The sequence below is a fragment of the Mycteria americana genome, chromosome 22 (genome assembly GCF_035582795.1).
Source record: "Mycteria americana isolate JAX WOST 10 ecotype Jacksonville Zoo and Gardens chromosome 22, USCA_MyAme_1.0, whole genome shotgun sequence".
Lineage (NCBI taxonomy): Eukaryota > Metazoa > Chordata > Aves > Ciconiiformes > Ciconiidae > Mycteria > Mycteria americana.
The window spans coordinates 3,530,734-3,554,694 of NC_134386.1; the positions used below are offsets into that span (position 1 = coordinate 3,530,734).

General features: G+C 69.9%; 1 protein-coding gene across 1 annotated transcript; it reads right to left on the minus strand.

The window, feature by feature from the left end:
* Positions 1-1,699: 1,699 nt before the first annotated feature.
* Positions 1,700-23,605, minus strand: HDAC5 (histone deacetylase 5). Its single transcript, XM_075522983.1, is given in 31 exon segments — positions 1,700-1,898; positions 3,016-3,169; positions 3,931-4,015; positions 4,246-4,379; positions 4,453-4,571; positions 4,655-4,752; positions 4,854-4,973; positions 5,076-5,163; positions 5,277-5,332; positions 6,059-6,166; positions 6,251-6,300; positions 6,420-6,540; positions 6,630-6,763; positions 7,619-7,775; positions 8,294-8,569; positions 9,111-9,331; positions 9,456-9,675; positions 10,291-10,422; positions 11,875-11,987; positions 12,368-12,499; positions 12,609-12,736; positions 12,859-12,880; positions 12,883-12,972; positions 13,181-13,241; positions 13,244-13,318; positions 15,295-15,318; positions 15,320-15,515; positions 19,226-19,300; positions 21,975-22,106; positions 23,302-23,401; positions 23,590-23,605. Coding segments are annotated over 31 exon segments (3,477 nt in total). The 3' UTR covers positions 1,700-1,858.
* Positions 23,606-23,961: the final 356 nt, after the last annotated feature.

A 23,961-nucleotide genomic window follows, 5' to 3' on the forward strand; every position in this document is an offset into this window, starting at 1 on the left:
GGCTGGGGGGGGCGGGGAACGGAGCCCCCCGCAGCCAGGCTGGTCCAGCTCCGCACCCCGACGTGGCGCTGGCTGGATGGGAAAGGGGCAGCCCTGTTGTAGGTGGGGAAACTGAGGCACACGGGGCAATCGTGAAGCCCTGGGGACATCCGTCCTGCTCCAATGGGGACACAAAGGCACCGGCCCCCCCCCCACCCCCACCCCGGCCCCCCCCAAACGCAGCGGGGCGCTGCCGGCTATTGCCAGAAACAGTTTTATTTATACAAGGACGAACATCGGTAACATCTTACAAAATACTCAACTGAAAACCATATCGAGAGCGCGCGAGCGGGCGTCGGACGGACAGAAAAGAAACCGAGGCAGGGCTGGGGCTGGGGGGACACACACACACGGCAGGGGGGGACACCAGCCCAAAGCAAGATGGCCTCGCTGTCGGGGGGCCGGCGCCCCTCGGGAGGCGGCTGGTTTCTAGGCGAGGGGTTTTCTCCCTCCTGGGCTGGGGGCTGTGACCCCCCCCACCATGAAAGGGGGGGGTGGGGGGGGTGGGTCCTGGGCTGCCACCGCCACCCAACGGAGCCCCCCCGTGGGGCCAAGGGGTTGTCCCCAGCATTGGGGGACTCGGTGACACCCCCTTCCTCCTCCCCACCCACCGCCCCCAGCTGGGGTCCCCCCCCCAGGGCTGGGGGAGGTGACAGGGGACACACCCTCATCCCCATCTCCGCCACCACCGCCCCAATTTGGGGACCCCCCGGAGCCACCCCAAAACCCCCCAGAATAACTTAAAACACGAAGCGCCGTCCCCGTCCTCCCCCTCCGCCCCGGGACCGTGGCCGGTGCCACCCATTAAAAAAATACTATTAAATAATACATCTGTAATAAAATTATATACCTTTGTTTTGTGTGGTTTGGTTTTTTTTGTGTTTTTTTTTTTTGTTTGTGGTTTTTTTTTTGTTTTTTTTTTCTCTCTTTTAAAGCTAAAATCGCTCCAAGTCCCCTCCGGCTGGTGAAGTAACAGGAAAAGTAAAGTGTTTTTTTTTTCCTCCTTTTTTTTTTTGTCTTTTTTTTCCTTTTTTTTCTCCTCTCTTTCAGGAACGGACAAAGTTTTATCCCGACGAAGGCGCCAGGATCCGTCACCCATCGACCCAGGGTGACAAAGGGACAGGGACGGGGCTCGTCCCCTGCGTCTCGTGTCCCCCTCCGAAATGGGGACGCCAAGGGGGAAAAAAAAAAAAAAAATTGAGAAAACCCAAAAAATCACAGGGAAATTAAGGCATTAAAAAAAACAACTGACTGAATTAAAGGCACAAATATTTCCCATCGCCTCCCCCCGGGGGGGGGACGGACGCCAGAGCCGGGGAGGGAACGACTGGGAAAAAAAAACAGGGAGAAAACAAGGAAAACCCCCTAAAAAAAAAAAAAAAAAAAGAGAGAGGAGCTGCGGCGGGGACCTGGGACCCGGGCAGCGACGGGAAAACCCAACGGACGGACGGAGGGACGGACGGACAGGGCGGGAGGAGCGGGGGTGCTGGTGGAACCGATGCTTCACAAGAGACACGACCGCAAACACCGCGTGGAGCTGGGGTCCAACAGGACGGGGGGGGGGGTGTGTATTTTTTTGTGTTTTTCTTCTCTTTTTAATAGAAAAAGAAAATATTTTCCTCTTTTTTCTGTTTTTCCTCCCGGTTTCTTCCATTTCGGGTTTTTTTTTTTTGTCTTTTTTTTTTTTTTAATGTGGTTTTTTTTTTTTAATGTGATTTTTTTGTGTGTTTTTCTTCTCTTCTCCGTGTTTCTTTCTTTTTCGGAAACGGAAAAAAAAAAAAATCTCGGCCGTGCGGCGAGGGGCCGGGGGGACGGCGCGTCACAGCGCGGGCTCGGCCTCCATCGGCTCCTCCGCCGGCCTGGCCAGGGGCAGAGCGGGGCCTGAGCGGGGCCGGATCCTGCGGCGGGGACCGCGCGCACCCGGCCCCGGCCGGGGAAACTGAGGCAGCGATGCCAGGGGCTCGGCACCGGGCACGGCTGCCTCCAGCCCCCCCCGAGCCCCGTCGCTCCCCCGGTTCCCCGTCGTCCATAGGTTGGACGCGGCAGTTTGGGGGGACGTGTGTCCCCCCCGAGGACACGTGTGGCTCCGTGCACACCCCCACGGACACGGATCCCCCCGAGGACACGCATGGCTCCATGCACAGCCCTGAGGGACACACGTCCTCCCCGAGGACACGCGTGGCTCCATGCACAGCCCCCAGGGACACGCATCCCCCCGAGGACACGCGTGGCTCCATGCACAGCCCTGAGGGACACACGTCCTCCCCGAGGACACGCGTGGCTCCATGCACAGCCCCCAGGAACACACATCCCCCCGAGGACACGCGTGGCTCCGTACACACCCCCACGGACACACATGACCCCGAGGACATGTGTGGCTCCATGCACACCCCAAGGGACACGCAACCCCCGAGGACACGCGTGGCTCCATGCACACCCCAAGGGACACGCACTCCCCCAAGGACACGCGTGGCTCCATGCACACCCCCACGGACATGGATCCCCCCGAGGACACGCATGGCTCTGTACACACCCCAAGGGACACGCATCCCCCCGAGGACACGCGTGGCTCCATGCACACCCCCATGGACCAAGGACACGCGTGGCTCCGTGCACACGCCAAGGGACACGCACTCCCCCAAGGACACGCGTGGCTCTGTGCACACCCCAAGGGACACGCACTCCCCCAAGGACACGCACAGCTCCATGCACACCCCCACGGACACACATGACCCCAAGGACATGTGTGGCTCCATGCACACCCCAAGGGACACACATGACCCCGAGGACACACGTGGCTCCATGCACACCCCAAGGGACATGCAACCCCCGAGGACACGCGTGGCTCCATGCACACCCCAAGGGACATGCAACCCCCGAGGACACGCGTGGCTCCGTGCACACCCCCACGGACCCGCATCCCCCCGAGGACACGCGCGGCTCCGTGCACAGCCGGGGGCATCCCGGGTGCCGTACCTGGGCTGGGGGTCGGCGCTCCCCCCCTCGGCGCCCACCGAGAGCAGGGCCATGGCCGTCACCGTCTCGGCCTCCTCCATCTCCCCCTTCTGCGCCTCCAGCAAGGAGCAGCCCACGGCCGCCGCAAAGCGCTTCACCGAGCTCCAGTGCTTGCCTGCGGGCACGGGCAGGGCTGGGGACGGCCCCCGGGCAGGGACGGCCCCGGGGGGACCCTCGGGACCCCCATGGCGGGGACAGCCCATGGGCAGCCATAGGACTCCCACGGCGGGGACAACCCATGGGGACTCAAGGGACCCCCTGTGTCACCCGCAGCTGAGACAGCCCTGGGGACCTCCGCTGGGCCCCCCCCAGAGGGGACAGCGCTGGGGACCCCCACAGCAGGGACAGCGCTGGGGGGGGACCCATGGGACACCCATGGCGGGGACAACCCAGGGAGCCCCCAGGACGCCCATGGTAGGGACAACCCAGCGGGACCCACGGGACTGCCATGGTGGGGACAGTCCAAGGGACCCTCTGTGTCACCCACGCCTGGGACAGCTCTGGGGACCCCCCCCCCCCAGGACCCCCGTGGCAGGGACAGCCCTGGAGACCCCTCTGGGTCTTGGCCAAGGCAGGGACAGCCCCAGGGACCCCCCCGGGATCCCAAAGATGGGGACATCTCCAGAGACCCCTCCAGGTGTCCCCAGGGCAGGGACAGTCCCCAGGGCCCCCCAGGGCAGGGTCAGACCCGCTGGGATGCCCCGATGGCAAGGACAGCCCTGGGGACCCCTCTGTGCCCCGCCACGACAGAATCAGCCCCGGGGACCCTCCCGTGTCCCCCCGGTGGCAGGGACAGCCCCAGGGACCCCCCGGGGACCCCAGCAGGGTCCGCGTCCTGTGTGTCGTGTCCCCCCCCCCCCGGCCGCAGGGTCTCACTCTGGATCTCGATGACCTTCTCCAGGGTGGCCACCGCATTCACGTTCGGCTTCTGCTGCAGGAGGGACGGATCCAGGGGCTCCAGCTGGGGTGGGGAAACCATCAAGACCCCCCAAAGTTGCCACCAACACCCCCAAACCCCCCCACCCCCCCCCCCAAGAGCAGGGACGGGACCGGAGCCCCTCTCATCAACCCAGGGGAAACTGAGGCACGGCACAGGGCGTGCACCCCGATACACCCCGCACCCTGGGAGGGTTGGGGGGTGGCAGGGGGAGTCCCCACAGGTGGGGGGGTCCCCACGGGTGACCCCCGTACCTCCAGGCCGAGCAGAGCGGAGACGCAGGCCTCCGAGGCGTCGCAGATGGCCGTCAGGTCGTGTCCCCCCTCCAGTGCCAGCACCACCCGGCCGCCCGCCAGCATCATCAGCTGCTTCGTCAAGTGGCCGAAACCTGGGGGGGGGGGGAGATGACAAGCGGCTCGGCCGGGGTCCCCACCCTGGGGACACCCCCGGACCCCACTCACATTTGGCAGTGACGGAGTAGCCACCGAGAGGCGAGAGGTGGCCCTCGACAGCGTCGAAGCCGGCCGAGACCAGCACCACGTCCGGGGCGAACTCGTTGGCGATGGGCATCACCACGGTCCTGGGGGGCACAGGGTCAGGGCCAGGCACGGGGACCCCCCCCCAGGACATGGGGACCCCCCCCCCCCCCCCCAGGACCCCCACCTGAAGGCGGTGAGATACTCCACGTCCCCGATGGGGGGGTCGACGCCGCCGGTCCAGGCGATGTTGATGTTGTAGCCCACTCCCATCCCGCTGCCGACCTGGGCGCAGCCGTGGGTGACCCCCAACGCCGCAGCGAGGGGGGGGGACGACACACACGGGAGACACGGGGTGACCTCCCACCTCCGCAGCCCCCCCATACCTCCTCGGGCGCCCCGCTGCCCGGGAAGAAGTTGCCGTCGTCGTAGCGGTGGAGGGAGATGTAGAGGACGTCGGGGTCGCTGTAGAAGGCTTGCTGGGTCCCGTTCCCGTGGTGGATGTCCTGCCGGGGCACCGGCGGCGTCAGGGACCCCCCCACGCCCACGCCACGGGGTCCCCGTCGCCTGGGGGGGGTTCCCCGTCCCCCTCCCCGGGGGGGCCTTACCCAGTCCACGATGAGGATCCTGCCCACGCTGAGCTTCTGCTGGAGCAGTTTGGCCGAGATGGCCACCGAGTTGAAGAAGCAGAAGCCCCTGGGGAGAGGGGGCAGGGTGAGCACCGCGGTGGCCCCGGGCACCCCCGCCCCCCCTCCCCACCCCAGGCAGGGTCCCCCCGGCGCGGCCCCTCCCCACGGCCCCGCACTCACATGGCCGTGGACTCCTCCGCGTGGTGTCCCGGGGGGCGGATGACGGCGAAGCCGTTCTGCGGGGACGGAGAGGGACACGCGTGGCACGCGTCCACGAGGGCGGCGGCACACGCACGAGCGCGCGCAAGGGCTGCCGTGCACGCCTACGCAAGCGCACGCAAGCAGGGCGTGCACGCGTGCCATCACATACACCTGAGCAAGCGTGCACGAGGGCCGGCGTGCACACCCAGGTGAGCGTGCGTGCAAGCGCACGCACGCGAGTTTGCTCGAGGGCCACCACACGCGCGCAGGTAAGCACGCACAAGAGCGGTGCACACACGTGCAAGCTTGCACAGAGGCCATCGCACCCCCAGGTAAGCACGCACGAGGACGCTGCACACCTGCAAGCGTGCACAAGGGCCGCCCTGCACGCCCAAGGAAGCGCGCACGCTATCAGTGCACACGCACAAGCGTGCTCGAGGGCCATCGCACCCCCAGGTAAGCACGCACGAGGACGCTGTACACCTGCAAGCGTGCACAAGGGCCGCCCTGCACACCCAAGGAAGCGCGCACGGTATCAGTGCACACGCACAAGCGTGCTCGAGGGCCATCGCACCCCCAGGTAAGCGCGCAAGAAAGCGGCGCGCGCGCACGCGAGCTTGCACAGGGGCCGCGGCACCCCCAGGTGAGCGTGCACGTGGGCGGCGCACATACACGTAAGCGTGCACGCCCCAAGCACGCGCACCCCGAGCGTGCAGGCGGCCCGGGGGCCACGCGCCGGCGTGCCGGCCCTCCCCGCTCACCTTGATCTCCCCGGCGGCCACCTTGAAGGCGAGCTCCACCAGGCAGCCCACCGCCATGCGCACGGCGCTGGACGAGTGCATCTCGTTCCACACCGTGTCACTGTCCACCTGCGGCGGGGACGGGACGTGGGGACACGTCAGCGGGGCCGGGCCAGCCCGGGGATGTCCCCCCCCCCCCCCCCAGGTACTCACCCCGATGCCCCCGCACGGCAGCACCGCGTACATCTTCTGGCTGATGGGACCTGGCGGGGCAGAGAGCGCTGGGATGGGGGGGGGGGGGGGCGGTGGGGACAGCGTCCCCCCCAACTCCAAAAGGGGACCCAGGCGTCCCGGTGCCCCCCAACCCCCATCCGGCACCTACCCAGGAGCTTCTTGCTGTCGAGCTTCTGGCGGTTGAGGGGGCTGGTACCGTAGAGCAGCGTGTGATGCTCCGAGTGCACCGTCTGGATCTCCTCCAGCGTCGCCTTCCTGCCCCGGATGCGCTGGGGAGGGGGACACAGGGGTGAGGCCCCCCCCCCCCCCGGCCCCCCAAGACGAGGAGGGGACCCCCGGGAGGGGGGGGGTGCCTCACCTCGCACTTGCCGAGGAGGCCGGTCTCCTGCAGACGGGACCAGATGCTCTGGATGCGGCCGGCGTGCTCGGGGTGGATGTTGGTGTTCCCGCAGGTGCACTGGTGCTTCAGCATGAACGTGTCGTACACCACGCCTGCGCCGGGCAGCCACAGCGGCACGCCTGGGACCAGCTCCCCGGGACCCCCACCCCCCGCACCCCCAGGGATAGGGGGATGCCGTGGGACAGGGGGACCCCCCGGCACCCCGAGGGATGGGGGACCCCGTGGGATACGGGGATGCTGTGGGACAGGGGGACCCCCCAGCACCCCAAGAGGTGGGGGACCCCGTGGGATATGGGGATGCCGTGGGACAGGGGGACCCCCCAGCACCCCAAGGGATGGGGGACCCTGTGGGATAGGGGGATGCCGTGGGACAGGGGGACCCCCCAGCACCCCAAGGGATGGGGGACCCTGTGGGATAGGGGGATGCCGTGGGACAGGGGGACCCCCCGGCACCCCGAGGGATGGGGGACCCTGTGGGATAGGGGGATGCCGTGGGACAGGGGGATCCCCGGCACCCCAAGAGGTGGGGGACCCCGTGGGATATGGGGATGCCGTGGGACAGGGGGACCCCCCCGGCACCCTAAGGGATGGGGGACCCTGCAGGACAGGGGGATGACGTGGGACAGGGGGACCCCCGGGCACCCCGAGGGATGGGGGACCCCATGGGATAGGGGGATGCCGTGGGACGAGAGGACCCCCGGGCACCCCGAGGCATGGGGGACCCCGTGGGACAGGGGGACCCCCGGGCACCCCGAGGGATGGGGCACCTCACGGGACATGGGGACACCAAGGGATGGGGCACCCTGGGGAGCAGGGGCACCCCTGGGCACAGCGCGGGACAGGGCACCCCGTGGGACAAGGACTCCCCTGGCCCCCACCAAGGGATGGGGCACCCCACGGCGTGGCAGCCCCCCCTCCCCGGGACACCCCCCCGTCCCCCCGCGTACCTGTGGTGAAGACGTGCTTGGGGGGCCCGTCGGGCGCGGGGGGCTTGATGCCGGCGGTGGCGGGGGACGACTGGGTGCGGGCGAGGGCCGGGTGGGGCAGCGCCAGGATGCCCAGGGAGGGAGCGGGGTACAGCTGCAGCGGCCCCTCGGGGAACACCTGGGGGGGCCCCGGCCCCCCCGTCAGCCCGTGCCCCCCACGGCCATCGCCCGGCAGGAGGCACGGCCGCGTCCCCATCCCAGCCGAGGAGGGGGTGGCCACGTCCGAGGTGCGGGGGGGGGGGGGGGGGCCGAGGGGGGGGATGAGTCATGGCGGGGGCCGGGGGGGGCTGCGGCGCGGGGGTGGCGGAGCTGGGAGGCCGGAGGGGGGGGGGATGAGTCACCGGCCCCTCCGAGTCATCGCTGCGGCAGCGTACGGGGGGGCCAGGCCCCCAGGTAGCCGGGGAGGGGGGGGGCACGGCTGGCCAGAGAGCCGGGGACCAGGCGCTTGGGCAAGGGATGCTCGTGCAAGAGAGGTGCTCGTGCAAAGGACGCTCGTGCAAGGGATGCTCGTGCAAGGGGGACGCTCGCGCAAGGGGGACGCTCGTGCACGAGTTTGGAGGGGGGGCATTTAGGGAGCTGGTGATATTTGCCCCCCCCCCCTCCGCGCGCTGACCCGTGGGCTCCCCGCGGTCTCACCTGCTTGTACGCGACCCCCAGCTCGGTGACGTCGGGGACCCCGGGGGCCTCAGCCTCGTCCCCGCTGTCACCCAGCTCCTCGTGGGGCACCCCGCAGCCCTCGGGGTCCTGCGGCCGCTCCGGGGGGTCCCCGGCGTCCGGGGAGGCGAGGGCGAGGGGGGGGCTGGGGGGGACCCCATCACCCGGGGGGGGCGACTGCTGCTCCGTCAGCTCCTCCTCCGTCTCCTCGGGGTGGGTGGGGGGCTGCCGCGCCAGCTCCCCCGCCTTGGGGAGCAGCTGGGGAGCGGGCGGTGGGCGCGGGGGGGCCGAACTGACCCCCCCCCCCCCCAGCCGCCCCGCCCGAGCCGGCCCCACAGCCACCCTGTGCCGGCCTCTGCCCTGTGCCCCCCACGCCCTACAGACCCCCCACACCCACCCCGTGCCCCACAGCTACCCAGTACCCACCCCACGGCCGCCCTATGCCCCACGCCCACCCCACGCCATCCCACGTCCACCCCATGCCCGTCCTATGCCCCGTAGCCACCCCGTAGCCACCCCACGTACATCCCTTGCTCCATCCCCACCCTGTACCCACCCCACGCCCACCCCACAGCTACCCCATATCTACCCCATGCCCGCTCTGTGTCCCGTGTGCACCCCATATGCACCCCACACCCACCCCATGCCCCACAGCTACCGATATCCACCCCATGCCCCCCCTATGCCCCATGCCCACCCCACACCCACCCCATACCCATCCCACACCCCACGGCCACCCCACACCAGCCCCGCACCCACCCAGTGCCCTACACCAGCCCCACGGCAGCCCCTGCCCCACCTTGCCCAGCTGGACCTGCTGCTTGTCGAGGAAGTGGTGCTGGAGGGCACCGTGGGGCAGAGCGCCGTGGGGCAGGGCGCCGTGGGGCACGGCCTGGGGGCTCTGGGGCAGCGGGGACGACTGCGTGCGGCTCAGGGGCCGGTGCCGCGGCAGCTTGCTCACCGTCCGCACGCTCCCCGCGCGCTCCCCCGTCACCAGCGGCGACTGCCCGTGCAGCGGCACTGCGGGAGCCGGCCGCCATCAGCAGGGCACCCCAGCACCCCCCCCCCACACCCCAAAAACCATCCGGGGGGGCGGGGAGGGGATTTGCAAGCAGGGGAAACCGAGGCGGAGCAGGGGACTCACCGGCGATGAGGGTGCTCTGCTGGCGCGCTTGCTCCAGCAGCAGGACGTGCTGCAGCAGGGACGCGGGGCCGGCGGGGGGGTCCCCCTCCAGGGCCACCCCCAGCAGGCAGCCCGGGATGGAGGAGGTGCTCAGGAACTTGCCGGTGAGGGCGGCCCCGGGGCGCAGGGTGGCCACCGTCGGGCGCTCAGCCTCCGCCTGCGGTGACAGCTTGGGGGACGCCTGAGGGGACGGAGAACGGCGCCGTGGCCCCCCCACCCCTGAGCCCCACGCGCGGGGGCAGAGGGATGCTGCCGCCCGTTGTCGCCCCTTGAGGTGCTGGGTGACGCGCCCGCCCCAACCCTGCGCCCCCAGCCTGGGCGCGCCCCAAACTGGGGACGCTGGGCACTGCCAGTCCTCCCCCCGTGACCCTCAGCTTTTCTCCCGTGGGGAAACTGAGGCACAAACCCAGCCCTGGGGGATACCGGGGGCCCGGACGCCAGGGTTCCCGGCTTGGAACCCCCCTCCTGCCCAACAGTCACCCCACGGGCACAGGGTCCCCTATGGGGCGCCGGGTCCCTTCGTCAAGCCTGTGAGCTGCCGGGACCCCAGGCCACCCCTCCGGACGTCAGGTCCTCGTGCCATCCCCCGTGGGGTCCCCACGTTGCCTCTATGAGATTCCGGGTCCCCGTGCCGCCCCGCGGGGCGCGGGGTCCCCACACGGCCCCCGTGAGCTTCCAGGTCCCCACGCCACCCCCCCGTGGGGTCCCCACACGGCCCCTATGGGGTTCCAGATCCCGTGCCACCCCCGCGGGGCGCAGGGTCCCCGCGCCAAGCCCCCGTGCCGGCCCCGCTCACGTTGAGGTGGGAGTTGGTGACGGTGACGGTGGCCTGCAGCCCCAGGGAGATGTTGGGCAGGGACGGGGACGTGTAGAGGCTGAGCTGGCTGGCGCCGTCCAGGGTGAGGGCTCGGTGCTGGGGCAGGAGCTGCTGCGGGGCGGGGGGGACGCGGCACGGACACGCCATGAGCATGCACATGCATGTGCCGAGCCACGCCACGGACGTGCACGACGTGCAGTTCTGGGAGCAACGCGCTGGCCGCACGCACCCGAGCACACGTGTGCACCGGGACGCGCACACACTGGCTTCACGCGCTTGAGCACGTGGGCACCCCAAACGTGCACGCGCTGGCTGCACGCACCTGAGCACACGTGTGCACCCCGAGCACGCTCACAGCATGCACCTGAGCACATGCGTGCACCCTGACCATGCTCACAGCACGCACCTGAGCACACGTGTGCACCCCGAGCATGCTGGCTGCACGCACCTGAGCACACGTGTGCACCCCGAGCATGCTGGCTGCACGCACCTGAGCACACGTGTGCACCCTGACCATGCTCACAGCATGCACCTGAGCACACGTGTGCACCCTGACCATGCTCACAGCACGCACCTGAGCACACGTGTGCACCGGGACACGCACACACTGGCTTCACGCACTTGAGCACGTGTGCACCCCAAACACGCACATGCTGGCTGCACGCACCTGAGCACACGTGTGCACCCCGACCATGCTCACAGCACGCACCTGAGCACACGTGTGCACCCCGACCATGCTCACAGCACGCACCTGAGCACACGTGTGCACCCCGACCATGCTTGCAGCACGCACCTGAGCACACATGTGTACCCCGAGCACGCTCACAGCACGCACCTGAGCACATGCGTGCACCCTGACCATGCTCACAGCATGCACCTGAGCACACGTGTGCACCGGGACACGCACACACTGGCTTCACGCACTTGAGCACGTGTGCACCCCAAACACGCACATGCTGGCTGCACGCACCTGAGCACACGTGTGCACCCCGACCATGCTCACAGCACGCACCTGAGCACACGTGTGCACCCCGACCATGCTCACAGCACGCACCTGAGCACACGTGTGCACCCCGACCATGCTTGCAGCACGCACCTGAGCACACATGTGTACCCCGAGCACGCTCACAGCACGCACCTGAGCACATGCGTGCACCCTGACCATGCTCACAGCATGCACCTGAGCACACGTGTGCACCGGGACACGCACACACTGGCTTCACGCACTTGAGCACGTGTGCACCCCAAACACGCACATGCTGGCTGCACGCACCTGAGCACACGTGTGCACCCCGACCACGCTCACAGCACGCACCTGAGCACACGTGTGCACTCTGATCACGCTCACGGCACACACCTGAGCACACGTGTGCACCCCGACCACGCTCACAGCACGCACCTGAGCACACGTGTGCACTCTGATCACGCTCACAGGCACACACCTGAGCACACGTGTGCACCCCGACCACGCTCACAGCACGCACCTGAGCACACGCGTGCTCCCTGAGCACGCTCCCGGCACACGCCCCGCACACGCGTGTGTCGCCCCTCGGCAGCTCCTACCTCGGCGTGGATGTTGGGGACGGAGCCGGTGAAGCCGTTCTCGGCGATGGCGCTGTGGGAGCTGTTGGGGGAGCTGGGCCCGGAGCCCGGGGCGCTGCTGCACACCGAGGACACTGCGGGGCCGGCGGGCGTCACGGGGGGGCCGCCGCCGCCCCCATCCCTGCCTCAGTTTCCCCTGCCAGGGTGCGCGGCCGCAGGAGGGATGGGGTAGCCCGCACCTGAGCGTGCGTGCGCACGCGAAGGCGTGCAAATGCACAAGCACGAGTGTTGCGCGAGCACGCGTGGGCGTGCGTGTCGCGAAAGCACGCGTGTGCGCACGCGTTGCACAAGCAGACGTGCGCGCGTGCGCATTGCACAAGCACTGTGCGCGCCCCGCTAGCCAGGAGGGGCCGCGGGTTCCAGCTGGAGGCCCCCACCGCTGCACGGGAAACGCCCGGCGACTTGGGGAAACTGAGGCAGGCAGCGCGGCCCAGCCCGCGCACCCCCGGCTCACCCGTGATCTCGATGGCTCGCTTCTTGAAGGTGCTGATGACGGTGCCGTCCTTCCTCCGCAGCAGGGGACTGCTCCTCCTCTCCGCTACCTTCTGTTTTAACCGCGAGCGCACTTTCAGGTTGGGTTCGGAGGCTGCGGGGGGGGGGCACCCGGGAAGCGGAGTTAGCCCCGGCGCGGCTCCCGGCATCCCCCCCCCCCCCCCCCCATCCCGGGACCCGCCCGCCGGCGGTCCGGCACCCACCGGTTTTGCGGAGCGGGAAATCATCCCGGCCGTCGTAGGTGCCGAGGAGGGGGAGTTTGTAGGATGGGGGTGTCCCCGGGCTGCCGGTCTGGGGGGGGGAACTCTGGTCCAACGAGGTGTGGTGAGCCCTGGGGGGGGGGGGGGGGGGGGGGGGGGGGGGGGGGCGAAGGCGGCAGAGACCCCACTAGGACACCTGGGTCCTCCCCCGCCCCGGTTTGGGGGGGGTTATCCGGGTTCGGGGGTGACCTACCAACATTTGGGGTGCTGGGGAGGGAATGGTTCGGGGGGCCGGTGCCCGGCTCCTTTGTCTTGCTGAGCAGGAACTCCTGCAGCTTCAGCTTCACCTCCGTGCTGGCGATGGCGCCTGGGGGGGGGGGGGACACACAGCTGGGATGGGGGGGGGGACACAGCACGTACGCACACACCCCCCCCCACCCCACTGCCCCCCCCCCCCCGGGAGCCTCCTGCACCCACATCCACCCCCCAGCCCCCAAAACCCCTATTGCCCCCCAGCCCCCACCTCCGCTCCCCCCAGCCCCATACGGCCCCCCGGGACCCCCCCCCCGGCTCACTCTCGCGGCTCTTGTCCTTGGTGCGCAGGGCGTGGAGCTGCTCCAGGCGCTGCTGCTGCTCAGGGCCTCCTGCCGCTCCCGCTGCCGCTGCTGCTCCAGCTCCTGCTGCCGGCGGGCGGCCAGCGCTTCCTGCTGCTGCTGCGGGACCGCGCGGGCGGGCTCGGGGACGGACACCCCCCATCTCCCACCCCCCTCCACGGATCGGGCCCTGGGGGGTACGCGCCAGCCTGCCCCGATTCCCCCCCCCACGTGGCTCCGTCACCCCAGGGTACGACACCCCGTAGCTCCAGCACCCCAAGGAACGTGATGCCCCACGGCTCCGTCGCCCCCAGTCCCTCCCCGCGGTGGCATCGCTGCGGAGAGGTGACACCCTCCAGCTCCAACATCCCCAGCCTGTCCCAGTGGCTCCATCACCCAAACAGGCAATGCCCCATGGCTCCACCGCCCCCAATCCCCACCCAACAGCTCCATCACCCCCATCCTCTCCCCAATGGCTCCATCACCCCCAACTCCCACCCAACGGCTCAGCTCCATCACCCCCAATCTCCACCCAACGGCTCCATCACCCCCCATCTCTCCCGATGGCTCCATCACCCCCAACCTCCACCCAATGGCTCAGCTCCATCACCCCCAATCTCCACCCAATGGCTCCATCACCCCCCATCTCTCCCCGATGGCTCCACCACCCCCAATCCCCACCCAACGGCTCCATCACCCCCCATCTCTCCCCAATGGCTCCATCACCCCCAACCTCCACCCAACGGCTCAGCTCCATCACCCCAATCTCCACCCAACGGCTCCATCACCCCCCATCTCTCCCAATGGCTCCATCACCCTCAACCTCCACCCAACGGCTCAGCTCCATCACCCCCAATCTCCACCCAACGGCTCCATCACCCCAATCTCTCCCCAATGGTTCCATCACCCCCAATCTCCACCCAACGGCTCCGTCACCCCCAATCTCTCCCCAATGGCTCCATCACTGTGGATAAATGATGCCCTCCAGCTCCATCACCCCAGATAGGTGATGCCCCCCCCCCATCACCCCCAATACATCCCCAATAGCTCCATCACCCCAGACACGTGACACCTCACAGCTCCACCACCCCAGACAGGTCATGCCCCGTGGCTCCATCACCCCCAATCCCTCCCCACAGCTCCATCACCTCAAGAAAGGCAATGTCCCATGGCTCCATTTCCCCCAATCTCCCCCCCCCCCCCCCGTGGCTCCATCAGCCCAGACAGGTGATACCCCATGGCTCCATCACCCCAAGACAAGCAATGCCCCATGGCTCCATCACCCCCAGTCTCCCCTCAATAGCTCCACCACCCTGGACATGGGATGCCCCATGGCTCCATCACCCCCAGTACCCCTCCCAATGGCTCCACCACCCCAGACAAGCGATGCCCCGTGGCTCCATCATCCCAAATCTCCCCCCAGTAGCTCCATCACCCCCAGTAGATGATGCCCCACCTCTCCATCACCCCAGACAAGCGATGCCCCACATCTCCATCATCCCAAATCTCCCCCCAGTAGATCCATCACCCCAGGTAGGTGATGCCCCACATCTCCATCACCCCAGACGAGCGATGCCCTGTGGCTCCATCATCCCAAATCTCCCCCCAGTAGCTCCATCACCCCAGGTAGGTGATTCCCCACATCTCCATCACCCCAGGTAGGTGATGCCCCACATCTCCATCACCCCCAATCTCCCCCAGTAGCTCCATCACCCCAGACAAGCAATGCCCCATGGCTCCATCACCCCCAATCTCCCCCAGTAGCTCCATCACCCCAGGTAGGTGATGCCCCACATCTCCATCACCCCAGATGAGCGATGCCCCACATCTCCATCACCCCAATCTCCCCGCAGTAGCTCCATCACCCCCAGTAGATGATGCCCCACATCTCCATCACCCCCAATCTCCGCCCAGTGACTCCATCACCCCAGATAAGCGATGCCCCATGGCTCCATCACCCCAGACAAGCGATGCCCCACATCTCCATCACCCCAGGCAGGTGATGCCCCACATCTCCATCACCCCCAATCTCCGCCCAATGACTCCATCACCCAGGTAGGTGATGCCCCCCAACGGCTCCATCGCCCCCAGCCCACCTTGAGGTGCTTCTGGAGCTGGACCCTCGTGCTGGCGGGTGAGGTGCTCGTGCTGCTTCTGGAACTCGGCGAAGAGCAGCTGCTTCTGGAGCTGCTGCTGCTGCTTGAGGGCCAGCAGCTCCCGCTGCAGCTGCCGCTCCCGCGCCGCCGCGTCCAGCCCCGGCCCCCGGCGCTCCCCGCACGCCTCGGCACCCCGTGCGCCTCCGCCGGCCCCTCCGCCCCTGCGGGCACCGGGCGGGCTTAGGGGGGGGGTGGGTCTGGGGGCGTCCCAGGGATGGCAGAGGGTGCTGGGAGCAGTTTGGGGGCGTCCCAGGGATGGGGGGGGGAAGCTGGGAGCAGTTTGGGGGTCCCAGAGATGGGGGGCAGCTGGGACACGTTTAGGGGTGGTTTGGGGGTGTCCCAGAAACAGGGAGCAGCTGGGCATGCTTAGGGGGCTGTCTGGGGGTGTCCCAGGGATGGGGGGTTACTAGGAGCAGTTTGGGGGTGTCCAGGGATGGAGCAATCAAGGGGCTTCTCCAGGGATGGAACGCACTCAGGGGGCAGTTTGGGGGGGTGGGGGGTGTCCCAGCAATGGGGGGCAGCTGGGGGTGGTTTGGGGGTGTCCCAGGAATGGGGGTTAGCTAGACTATGCTTAGGGGGAAATCTGGGGGTGTCCCAGGGATGGGGGGCAGTTTGGGGTCTGTCCTGGTGATGCAGGGCAGCTGGGGCACACTTAGGGGGTAATTTGGGGGTGTCCCAGGACGGGGGAATTGAGGGGCTTTTCCAGGGAAAGGCGCAGTCAGAAGCAGTTTGGGGGGGGTGCCCCAGGGATGGGGGGCAGCTGAGGGGCTGTCCTGGCAATAGGGGGCAGCTGGGGCACACTTGGGGGTAGTTTGGGGGTGCCCCAAGGACGAGGAGCGCTTAGGGGGCAGTTAGGGGGTGTCCCAGGGACGGGGGGCAGCTGGGGCACGCTCAGGGAGCAGCCTGGGCATTCCCAGTGATGGGGGGCAGTTGGGGGCAGTTGGGGGGCTGCCGGGGGGAGGGGGTCAGGGCTCAGCCCCTCCCATCAGCACCACGGGGGTCTCCCACCAGCTCCAGGGGCCCTGGATCAGTCCCGTGCCTCAGTTTCCCTCCCCTACTCAAAAAACAGCGGGGGGGGGGGGGGGGGCACTGCAAGCTGAGCCCCCACATCTGCAACGTGCAACAACCGGCCCAGAGAGCAGCTGGGGGGGGGGGGGGGGGGGGGGCAGGATCGAGCCCCCCACCCCCCCCAAAGCCCCAACCCAGGGATGGGCATAAACCCCCCCGGCAACCACCGAGCCCACCCCCGCCATCAGCGAGGGACGCGGGGAGGGAACCCGGGCGTCCGGGCCCCTGCCCACCCCCCCCCCGATAGAGGGGTACAGCGGCGGGGGGGGACACCCCATCCCCACGCAAACAGGAAGGCGGGGGCGGGGGGGCACGCGCTGCATGCTAATGCGCCCTGGGGCCCCCCCCCCCCCCCACGCGCGTGGCTGCACGTCGGGCACTGACGTGTGCCCGGGACGGACCCGCGGACGTCACCATCACCGAGCCGCCGAGCTCGGGCACCAACGCCCCCGCTCTGCCAGCCCCCCCGGGGGCAGCCAGCCCCCCCCCCAAAACCTGCCAGCCCCCCCAAAACCTGCCAGCCCCCCTTTCCCCATACCACACTGCACTCCCCAGTACCAACCAGCCCCCCCAGAGCCAGCCCCCCCCCCCCCCACTGCCAGCCCCAATCCCCCAGTACCACCCAGCCCCCCCCCAGTATGAACCAGCCCCCCATGCCAAGCAGCACCCCCCCACAAGCTAACCAGCCCTCCCAGTATGTACCAGTGCCCCCAGTGCCCCCAGCCCCCCCTCGACATGCAAGAGGCACCGTGGGGCAGGGGGTACCCCCAGCCCCCCTGCCACCATCCCAATTCACCCCCCCGGGGGGGGGGGGCCCTGGGGCTGTCCCACACCTGGGGGGCAGATTTAGGGGGGGTGTCTCTGCAGCCCCCCAGACCTGACAGCCCCCCATTTTGGGGGGGCACACACAAAGGCACCCTCGGTGGGTGTTGGGGTGCAATGGGGGGTGGCAGCACCCAGCACCAGGGCGGGGGGGGGGGGGCCTAAAAATAGCCCCGGGAGGGGCCGGGGCAGGAGCTGGCCCAGCCCCGGCCAAACCTGCACTTAGGGGCTCAGAAGTGGCTTTGGGCTGGCGAGGGGCCGGGGCCACCACCCTGCCGGGGGGGGCCACCACCCTGCGGCCCCGTGCCAGCCCCCGCCAGACCCGGCCCCTTCCCCGGGATGGGGGGGGGGGGGGTGCTTAACCCCTGGGTGCCCACAGCCCCCCCAGAGCGAAGGACCCCAGGCCAGCGCACCGGCTCCCTCTGCGAGGGCCGGGTCCGTCCCCGGGGGCGCGGTGGGGGGGTGTCCTGCGGGTGACGGGCCCGGGGGGGGGGGGGGACTGGGACCCCCCCAGCGACCCTGACCCCTCCCCACCGCGGGACAGGCCAGGACGGGCAGCACCGCCATCGCCGGGGTCACCCGCGCAAGGAGAGCCAGCCCCGCGCACACCCGCGCACACCCGTGCGAGGAGGGCTGGTCCCTTCGCACGCATCCGTGCAAGGAGAGCGGCGCTCCCCTTGCACGCCCGTGTTCACCCGTGCAACGACAGCGGCTCTCCCCTTGCACGCCCGTCCACACCCGTGCAACGACAGCGGCTCTCCCCTTGCACGCCCGTGCAACGAGAGCGGCTCTCCCCTTGCACGCCCGTGCACACCCGTGCAACAAGAGCGGCTCTCCCCTTGCACACCCGTGCAACGACAGCGGCTCTCCCCTTGCACGCCCGTGCACACCCGTGCAACAAGAGCGGCTCTCCCCTTGCACACCCGTGCAACAACAGCAGCTCTCCCCTTGCACACCCATGCAAGGAGAGCGGCTCTCCCCTTGCACGCACACGCACACCCATGCAACGACAGCAGCTCTCCCCTTGCACGCCCCTGCACACCCGTGCAACAACAGCGGCTCTCCCCTTGCACACCCGTGCACACCCATGCAATGAGAGCACCTCTCTCCTTGTACACCCGTGCACACCCGTGCAACCAGAGCGGCTCTCCCCTTGCACGCCCCTGCACACCCGTGCAATAACAGCAGCTCTCCCCTTGCACACCCATGCACACCCATGCAACGAGAGCACCTCTCCCCTTGCACACCCGTGCAACGAGAGCAGCTCTCCCCCCCTTGCACACCCGCACGCCGTCACACCGTGCCCCACTGCAGCCCCCCGCCAGACCACGGCCACCTCTCCGCACCTGCCCGCGTCCCCACGTGCCACCACAGCAGCACCCAGCCCCGGGCGGCAGCGCCCACCACCCTGCAGCACCCACCACCCAAATCCGCCCCCCCCGAGCCGGCGAGGAGCAGCCAGGGAGCCCGCATCCCGGCGGGGAGACGCCGCGAGGCACCGGCACAGCCGGGATCACGCTGGGTACGGATCCTGCCGGGCAGAGCCGAGCGGCTCAGGGACCCGGCGTTAAAAATCCCCGGTGGGTGTCCCCCCCCCGGGCACCGCACCGGCCGCCGTGGGGCTGGGGACCAGGGCGTCCCCCCCCGCCAGGTACAGGCACAGCCGATCTCCTGCCCCAGGGACAGGACACCCCGAAACTCACGGAGGGGGGGGAAGCACGGCCTGTGGGTGCCAGGCTGTCGGGGCAGGACCCAGCCCGGAGCGCTGCGGTTGTCACCGGCACGGGAACGATGCTGGGGGGCACATCCTGGGTGCCCCCCCCCCACCTGCCCCAGCCCCACGACGAGGGAGAGCCCCGGGGTGGGGGGGACAGGCAGCTGCAACATCCCCAACACGGGGGACGCTTGAGGACAGGACCGGTGCTGGGCGGGATGCCACCGGGTTTGGGAGGGGGGACGGGACCCCCCCCCCAGCACTCACCTGGGGCGGGGAGGGCGGCGTGGAGCTGGGCACGGGACAGGAGCTCCAGCGAGGGCTCGCGGCCGGACCCCCCCTCTGCGGAGAAACAGCCACCCCTCGCATCAATGGGTTGCAGCATGGCGGGGGGGGTCCCTGGGGCACGTCCGTCCCCCCCCAGCCTCAGCCCCCCAAACCCAGCCGCCCCCTCGGCGCGGGGGGACGGGGGAGCCGTCGGCATCCCTGGAGTTAGGGGCGAGGGGAACGGATTCGGCCCCCCATCCCGGGCAGCGCGGGGCTGGGTGCCCCCCCCACGGCGGCGGCGTTGTTCCCCCCCCCCCCCTCCCCGGCCGGGCTCTTCTCTCCGGCGCCTGGAAATAGCCAGCGCACGGGAGGAGCCGGCTATAAATAGGGCAGCGTGCCGGGGGGAGCCACGACGGCTCCCGCGGGACAGGGTGCGCCGTGTCCCCCCCCCACTGTGACACAGCCCCCTCCGGGGACACGTGGGGACTACCCGGCTGCACCCCCAAACTGCCCTGGGGACTGGGGCAGAGGGGCTGTCCCTGCATGGGGGGGCCCGCAGCAGGGCCGGGAACACCACGACCCCCCCTCAGGGCACCCCCATCCCCCCCCCCCCCGCTCCCCCCCCAACGCTGAGCCCCTAATTGCCGGGGACGTTAATCCACATCAGCGCTGCCAGGAATAAAATCTGGGTTACGCAGAGGGGGATTAGCCCCCGCTCCAGGAAAGCGAAGGCAAGCAGCCCCCCCACCCCACCCGTGACCCCCCCCGCCCACCAGTGGGAGCCCCCCGGGTGGGCACAAGGGTGCAGACACCGATTCAGCACCTTTTCTGCCGGATCAGTGACCCGAAGCGGCTCAGCACGGCTGGGCCCGGGGGTGACGACGGGCTGAGTTGGTGACTAACCCCCCCCCCCAGGGATGGGGACCCCCCCAAAGGGACGGGGACCCCCCCCACGCACCCTGCTGCCGCCCCTCCGGCCGTGCGTAACCCCCCCGCCGGCACCAGCCACGTTTATTTACCAGCACGTTAATCCCAAGCCAAGACTTTTAATAGCCGGGATATTTATGGGCTGCCCCCCCCCCCCCCGCAGCCCCCCGCCCCCCCGGGGTGCTTTGGGGCTTGACGTCAGCCCAGCTATTTCTGGTGCTGCCAGCGGGCAGGAGGCCACGGGAACGAGCCCTCGCGGCTGCCGGACCCCCCCCCCCCGGCACCCCGGTGCAGGCAGGGTGCAGGCAGCCCCTTGGCAGGGCAGGGAGGTGGCCCGGCATGGGGGGCCCCATCCAGAGGTGGTGGCACATCTGTGGGACAGGGGGGACCCTTGGGGGGTGGGGGAAGTGGGGACCCCCAGGAGGGATGGAGGGGAGCGGGGTACCTGCACCCCCGGGAACGGTACCACCACCCGTGCGACGCTGGGGGATGCTCGGCTCCTGCAGGACCCCCCCCCCAAATGCAGCCCGGCTTTGGGGTGAGCATGGGAAAGGGGTGCAAGCGGAGAGCCCTGGGGGACACCGAGCACCCAAAGGGTAATTGGGGACCCCCCAGGCTCAGGGGTGCCCCCCGCCATGTCCCCGTGATGGACGCAGCCCTGGCTGAGACCTGCCCAACTCATCACAGCAACCGAAGGGCTTCACCCCACGAAAGCACCTCCCAAGGGACCCCCGAAGCCCCCCAGGCTCAGCCCCAGCCGGATCCGCAGCCACGGCCAGGAGGGGACACCGAGGAAAGCACCGCGGGGACAGGAAGAGGAGGCCTGGGCCGTGTCCCCGTGCCACCACGCCGCGTGCCAGCCCCGTGCCAGGCACGGCCGGGCGGCGCTCCAGCCCTGCGGCCGCTCCAAAAATACCGGCGGGTGGCTAACGGGCAGCGGCAGCACTGGGGGGGCGAGCGGCACCGGGGGTGGGGGGGGGGGTTTGGGGACAGAGGGGACACACGCCCCCCTGTCCCAAACCGACGGTGTGTCCCCAGCTCCGTCGAGTGGGATGGGGGGGCTCTGCCACCACCCCGTGCCTCAGTTTCCCCTCCTGAGCACCCCGACGGCTGCAGGCGGCCGCGGGGGTCAGCGGAGCCGCTTGTCCCCGGCCGAGCGTCGGGGACCACGCGCGTCCAGATGTCGCTGGAATTCCCAGCGGGCTAATTACAGGGCGGCTTTGACGAGGAGCCAGCGGCAGCCGATATAGCGCGGGCACGGCCCTCGTGGTGGCCCGCGGTCACCCAGGCTGTCCCCGTGCCCCACGGCGGGACGTCTCCGAGGGGACCCCGCGTCCCGGCACGCGAGGGTCCGCGGGGACCCGTCGCCGAGCGGTGCCGCTGGATTTCACCCGTAAGCAGCCGAAGCGGCCGCGGCGCGTGACCCGCGTCGCGGCAGAAGGACGGCGGCGATCCGACCCCCTGCCTCAGTTTCCCGCCGCGGCGGGCGGATGCCGGGCGTCCGGGATAACCGGGGAAGGGGGCGGCTCGGCGTAGCCCTGGGCACCCGGCACCCCGCCCGCCACCGCTCCGCACGCGCCCGTCTCGCACGGCGACACCCACGCGGGTGCTAATGAGCCGCACGGCGGCAGCGGGCGCGCGGTGGCGATACGCCGTGCCGGGTCGGACGCCGCGGTGGCACGCCGGTCCCCCGATGAGCGCCCCGACGGGCGCCAGGGCCACGGTGGGGACCCGACCCCCCCCCCCGCGCAGGGCGGATGGGGACGATGCCCGGTGCAGGGCCGGGCGCGGCCCCCCCCACCCCGGTGTCCCCGGGTCTCACCTGCGTCGCTCGGGGGGTCCATGGCGGCCGGCGGGTGACAGCGGTGCCGGGGGGACGCGGAGAGGCGGCTGTCTGGAGAGGCCGTCAGCGCCGGCCGGGGCGCTGGGGCTGTGCCCGCGCCACCCGGGAGCCCTGCGGGACCAAGCACCCTCATCAGCACCCCCGGCCTCCACCCTGCCCGGTGCCCCCCCACGAGAAACACACCCCCCCCCCCTCCCAGCACCAAACAGCGGGGGGTCCCGGGGTGCTCAGAGCCGAGGGCCGGATCCAGCACCCCGGGGTGTGCGTCCCCCCCATCCCCTGAGCACCCCGGGGCCGGATCCAGCACCGTGCCCCCCCCCGGGCCCTGAGCATCTGCGGGCGGGGGCAGGATGCAGCCCCGCTCCCATCTGCTGCCCCCCCGGAAAGGGGGACCCCGCAAAGGGGGGGGGGGGGCAGAGGGAACTTGGGGGGGCCGGCGGCATTACACAAGGCTCTGCAGAAGCAGGGGGGGGGGGGGCACAAACGGGGAGCCCGGGGAGGACGGCGGCGAAGCGCAGCCCCCGGGACCCCCCCACGGTGCCACCCTACAGGGACCCCGGTGGGCCCCCCCCCCCCCCGCGGGTCTCCTGCAGCGGGGTCGCACCCAGCCCCACGGGACACGGACACGCACACTCAGGGCTGCTCCCCCCGCGAGGCCCCCGCTGCTGCAGCCCCCCCCCCCCCGAGGCATCGCCCCGAGATGAGGGGCGGGAAGGGTCACGCGTGGGGGCCACGCTCGGCTCCCCAGCAGCGCGACGGACCCCACGGGGGGGGGGGGCTACCGGCAGACCCGAGCCCGGCGCGGTGCAGCGGGCCCCCCCCCCCCCAGCAAACGGCCCGCGCTGCGGAGCCGCCGCCGCGCTGGCGCACGGGCCCCCCCGCGCTGCACGGGTGTCCCTGTGTCCCCCCCGGCTCTTCACGGCGCAAACCCCACCGCACGCCCCCCCCCCCCCGCACTGCGACCCCCCCCCCCCCGCCATTGCACAGGGCCCCCCCGCCATTGCACCGCGCAAGCCCCGCTGCACGGCCCCCCCCCCCCCGCCCGCTCCCCGCGCTGCAGCCCCCCCCGCGGGGCACGGCCCCCCCGCACACCGTAACCCCGCTGCACCGACCCTCCCCCCTCGCACTGCACCCCCCCTCACTGCACCGCGCCGCCGCCGCTCCCCCCGCCCCGCATCGCTCCGTGCCCCCCCCCCCCCCCGCACTGCCGGGGGTCCCCCCCCCCAATTGCACACCCCCCCCCCATTGCACGCCCCCCCCCCGCGTTGCACGAAGCCCCCCCCGCCATTGCACGGCCCCCCGGTACCTGCGCCGTGCCCGGCCGCGCCGCCCCGCGCGCGCCCCGCCGCCCCTCCATCTTTGCAGCGGGGCCCCGCCCGCCCCGACAACAACATTCGGTGACGTCACTCGCCGTCACGTGACGGAACCCTGCGCTAAAAATAGCCTCGCCCCCTCCCCCTCCCCCGGGGGCGGGGCGCGGCGGGGGGGGGGGCGCCTTAAAGGGGCCGGAGGGGGGTGTGCAATGGCACACGCGTGTGTGAGCGTGTGTGTGAGCGTGTGTGAGCGTGCACCACGGGCTGGTGTGCAACGGCACACGTGTGAGCGTGCATGAGCGTGCACCATGTGCTAGCGTGCAACGGCACACGTGTGAGCGTGCATGAGCGTGCACCATGTGCTAGCGTGCAACGGCACACGTGTGAGCGTGCACCATGTGCTAGTGTGCAACGGCACACGTGTGAGTGGGTGTGAGCGTGCACCATGTGCTAGTGTGCAACGGCACACGTGTGAGTGTGCATGAGCGTGTACCATGTGCTAGTGTGCAACGGCACACGTGTGAGTGTGCATGAGCATGTACCATGTGTTAGTGTGCAACGGCACACGTGTGAATGTGAGCGTGCACCATGTGCTAGTGTGCAACGGCACACATGTGAGCGTGCATGAGCGTGCATCATGTGCTAGTGTGCAA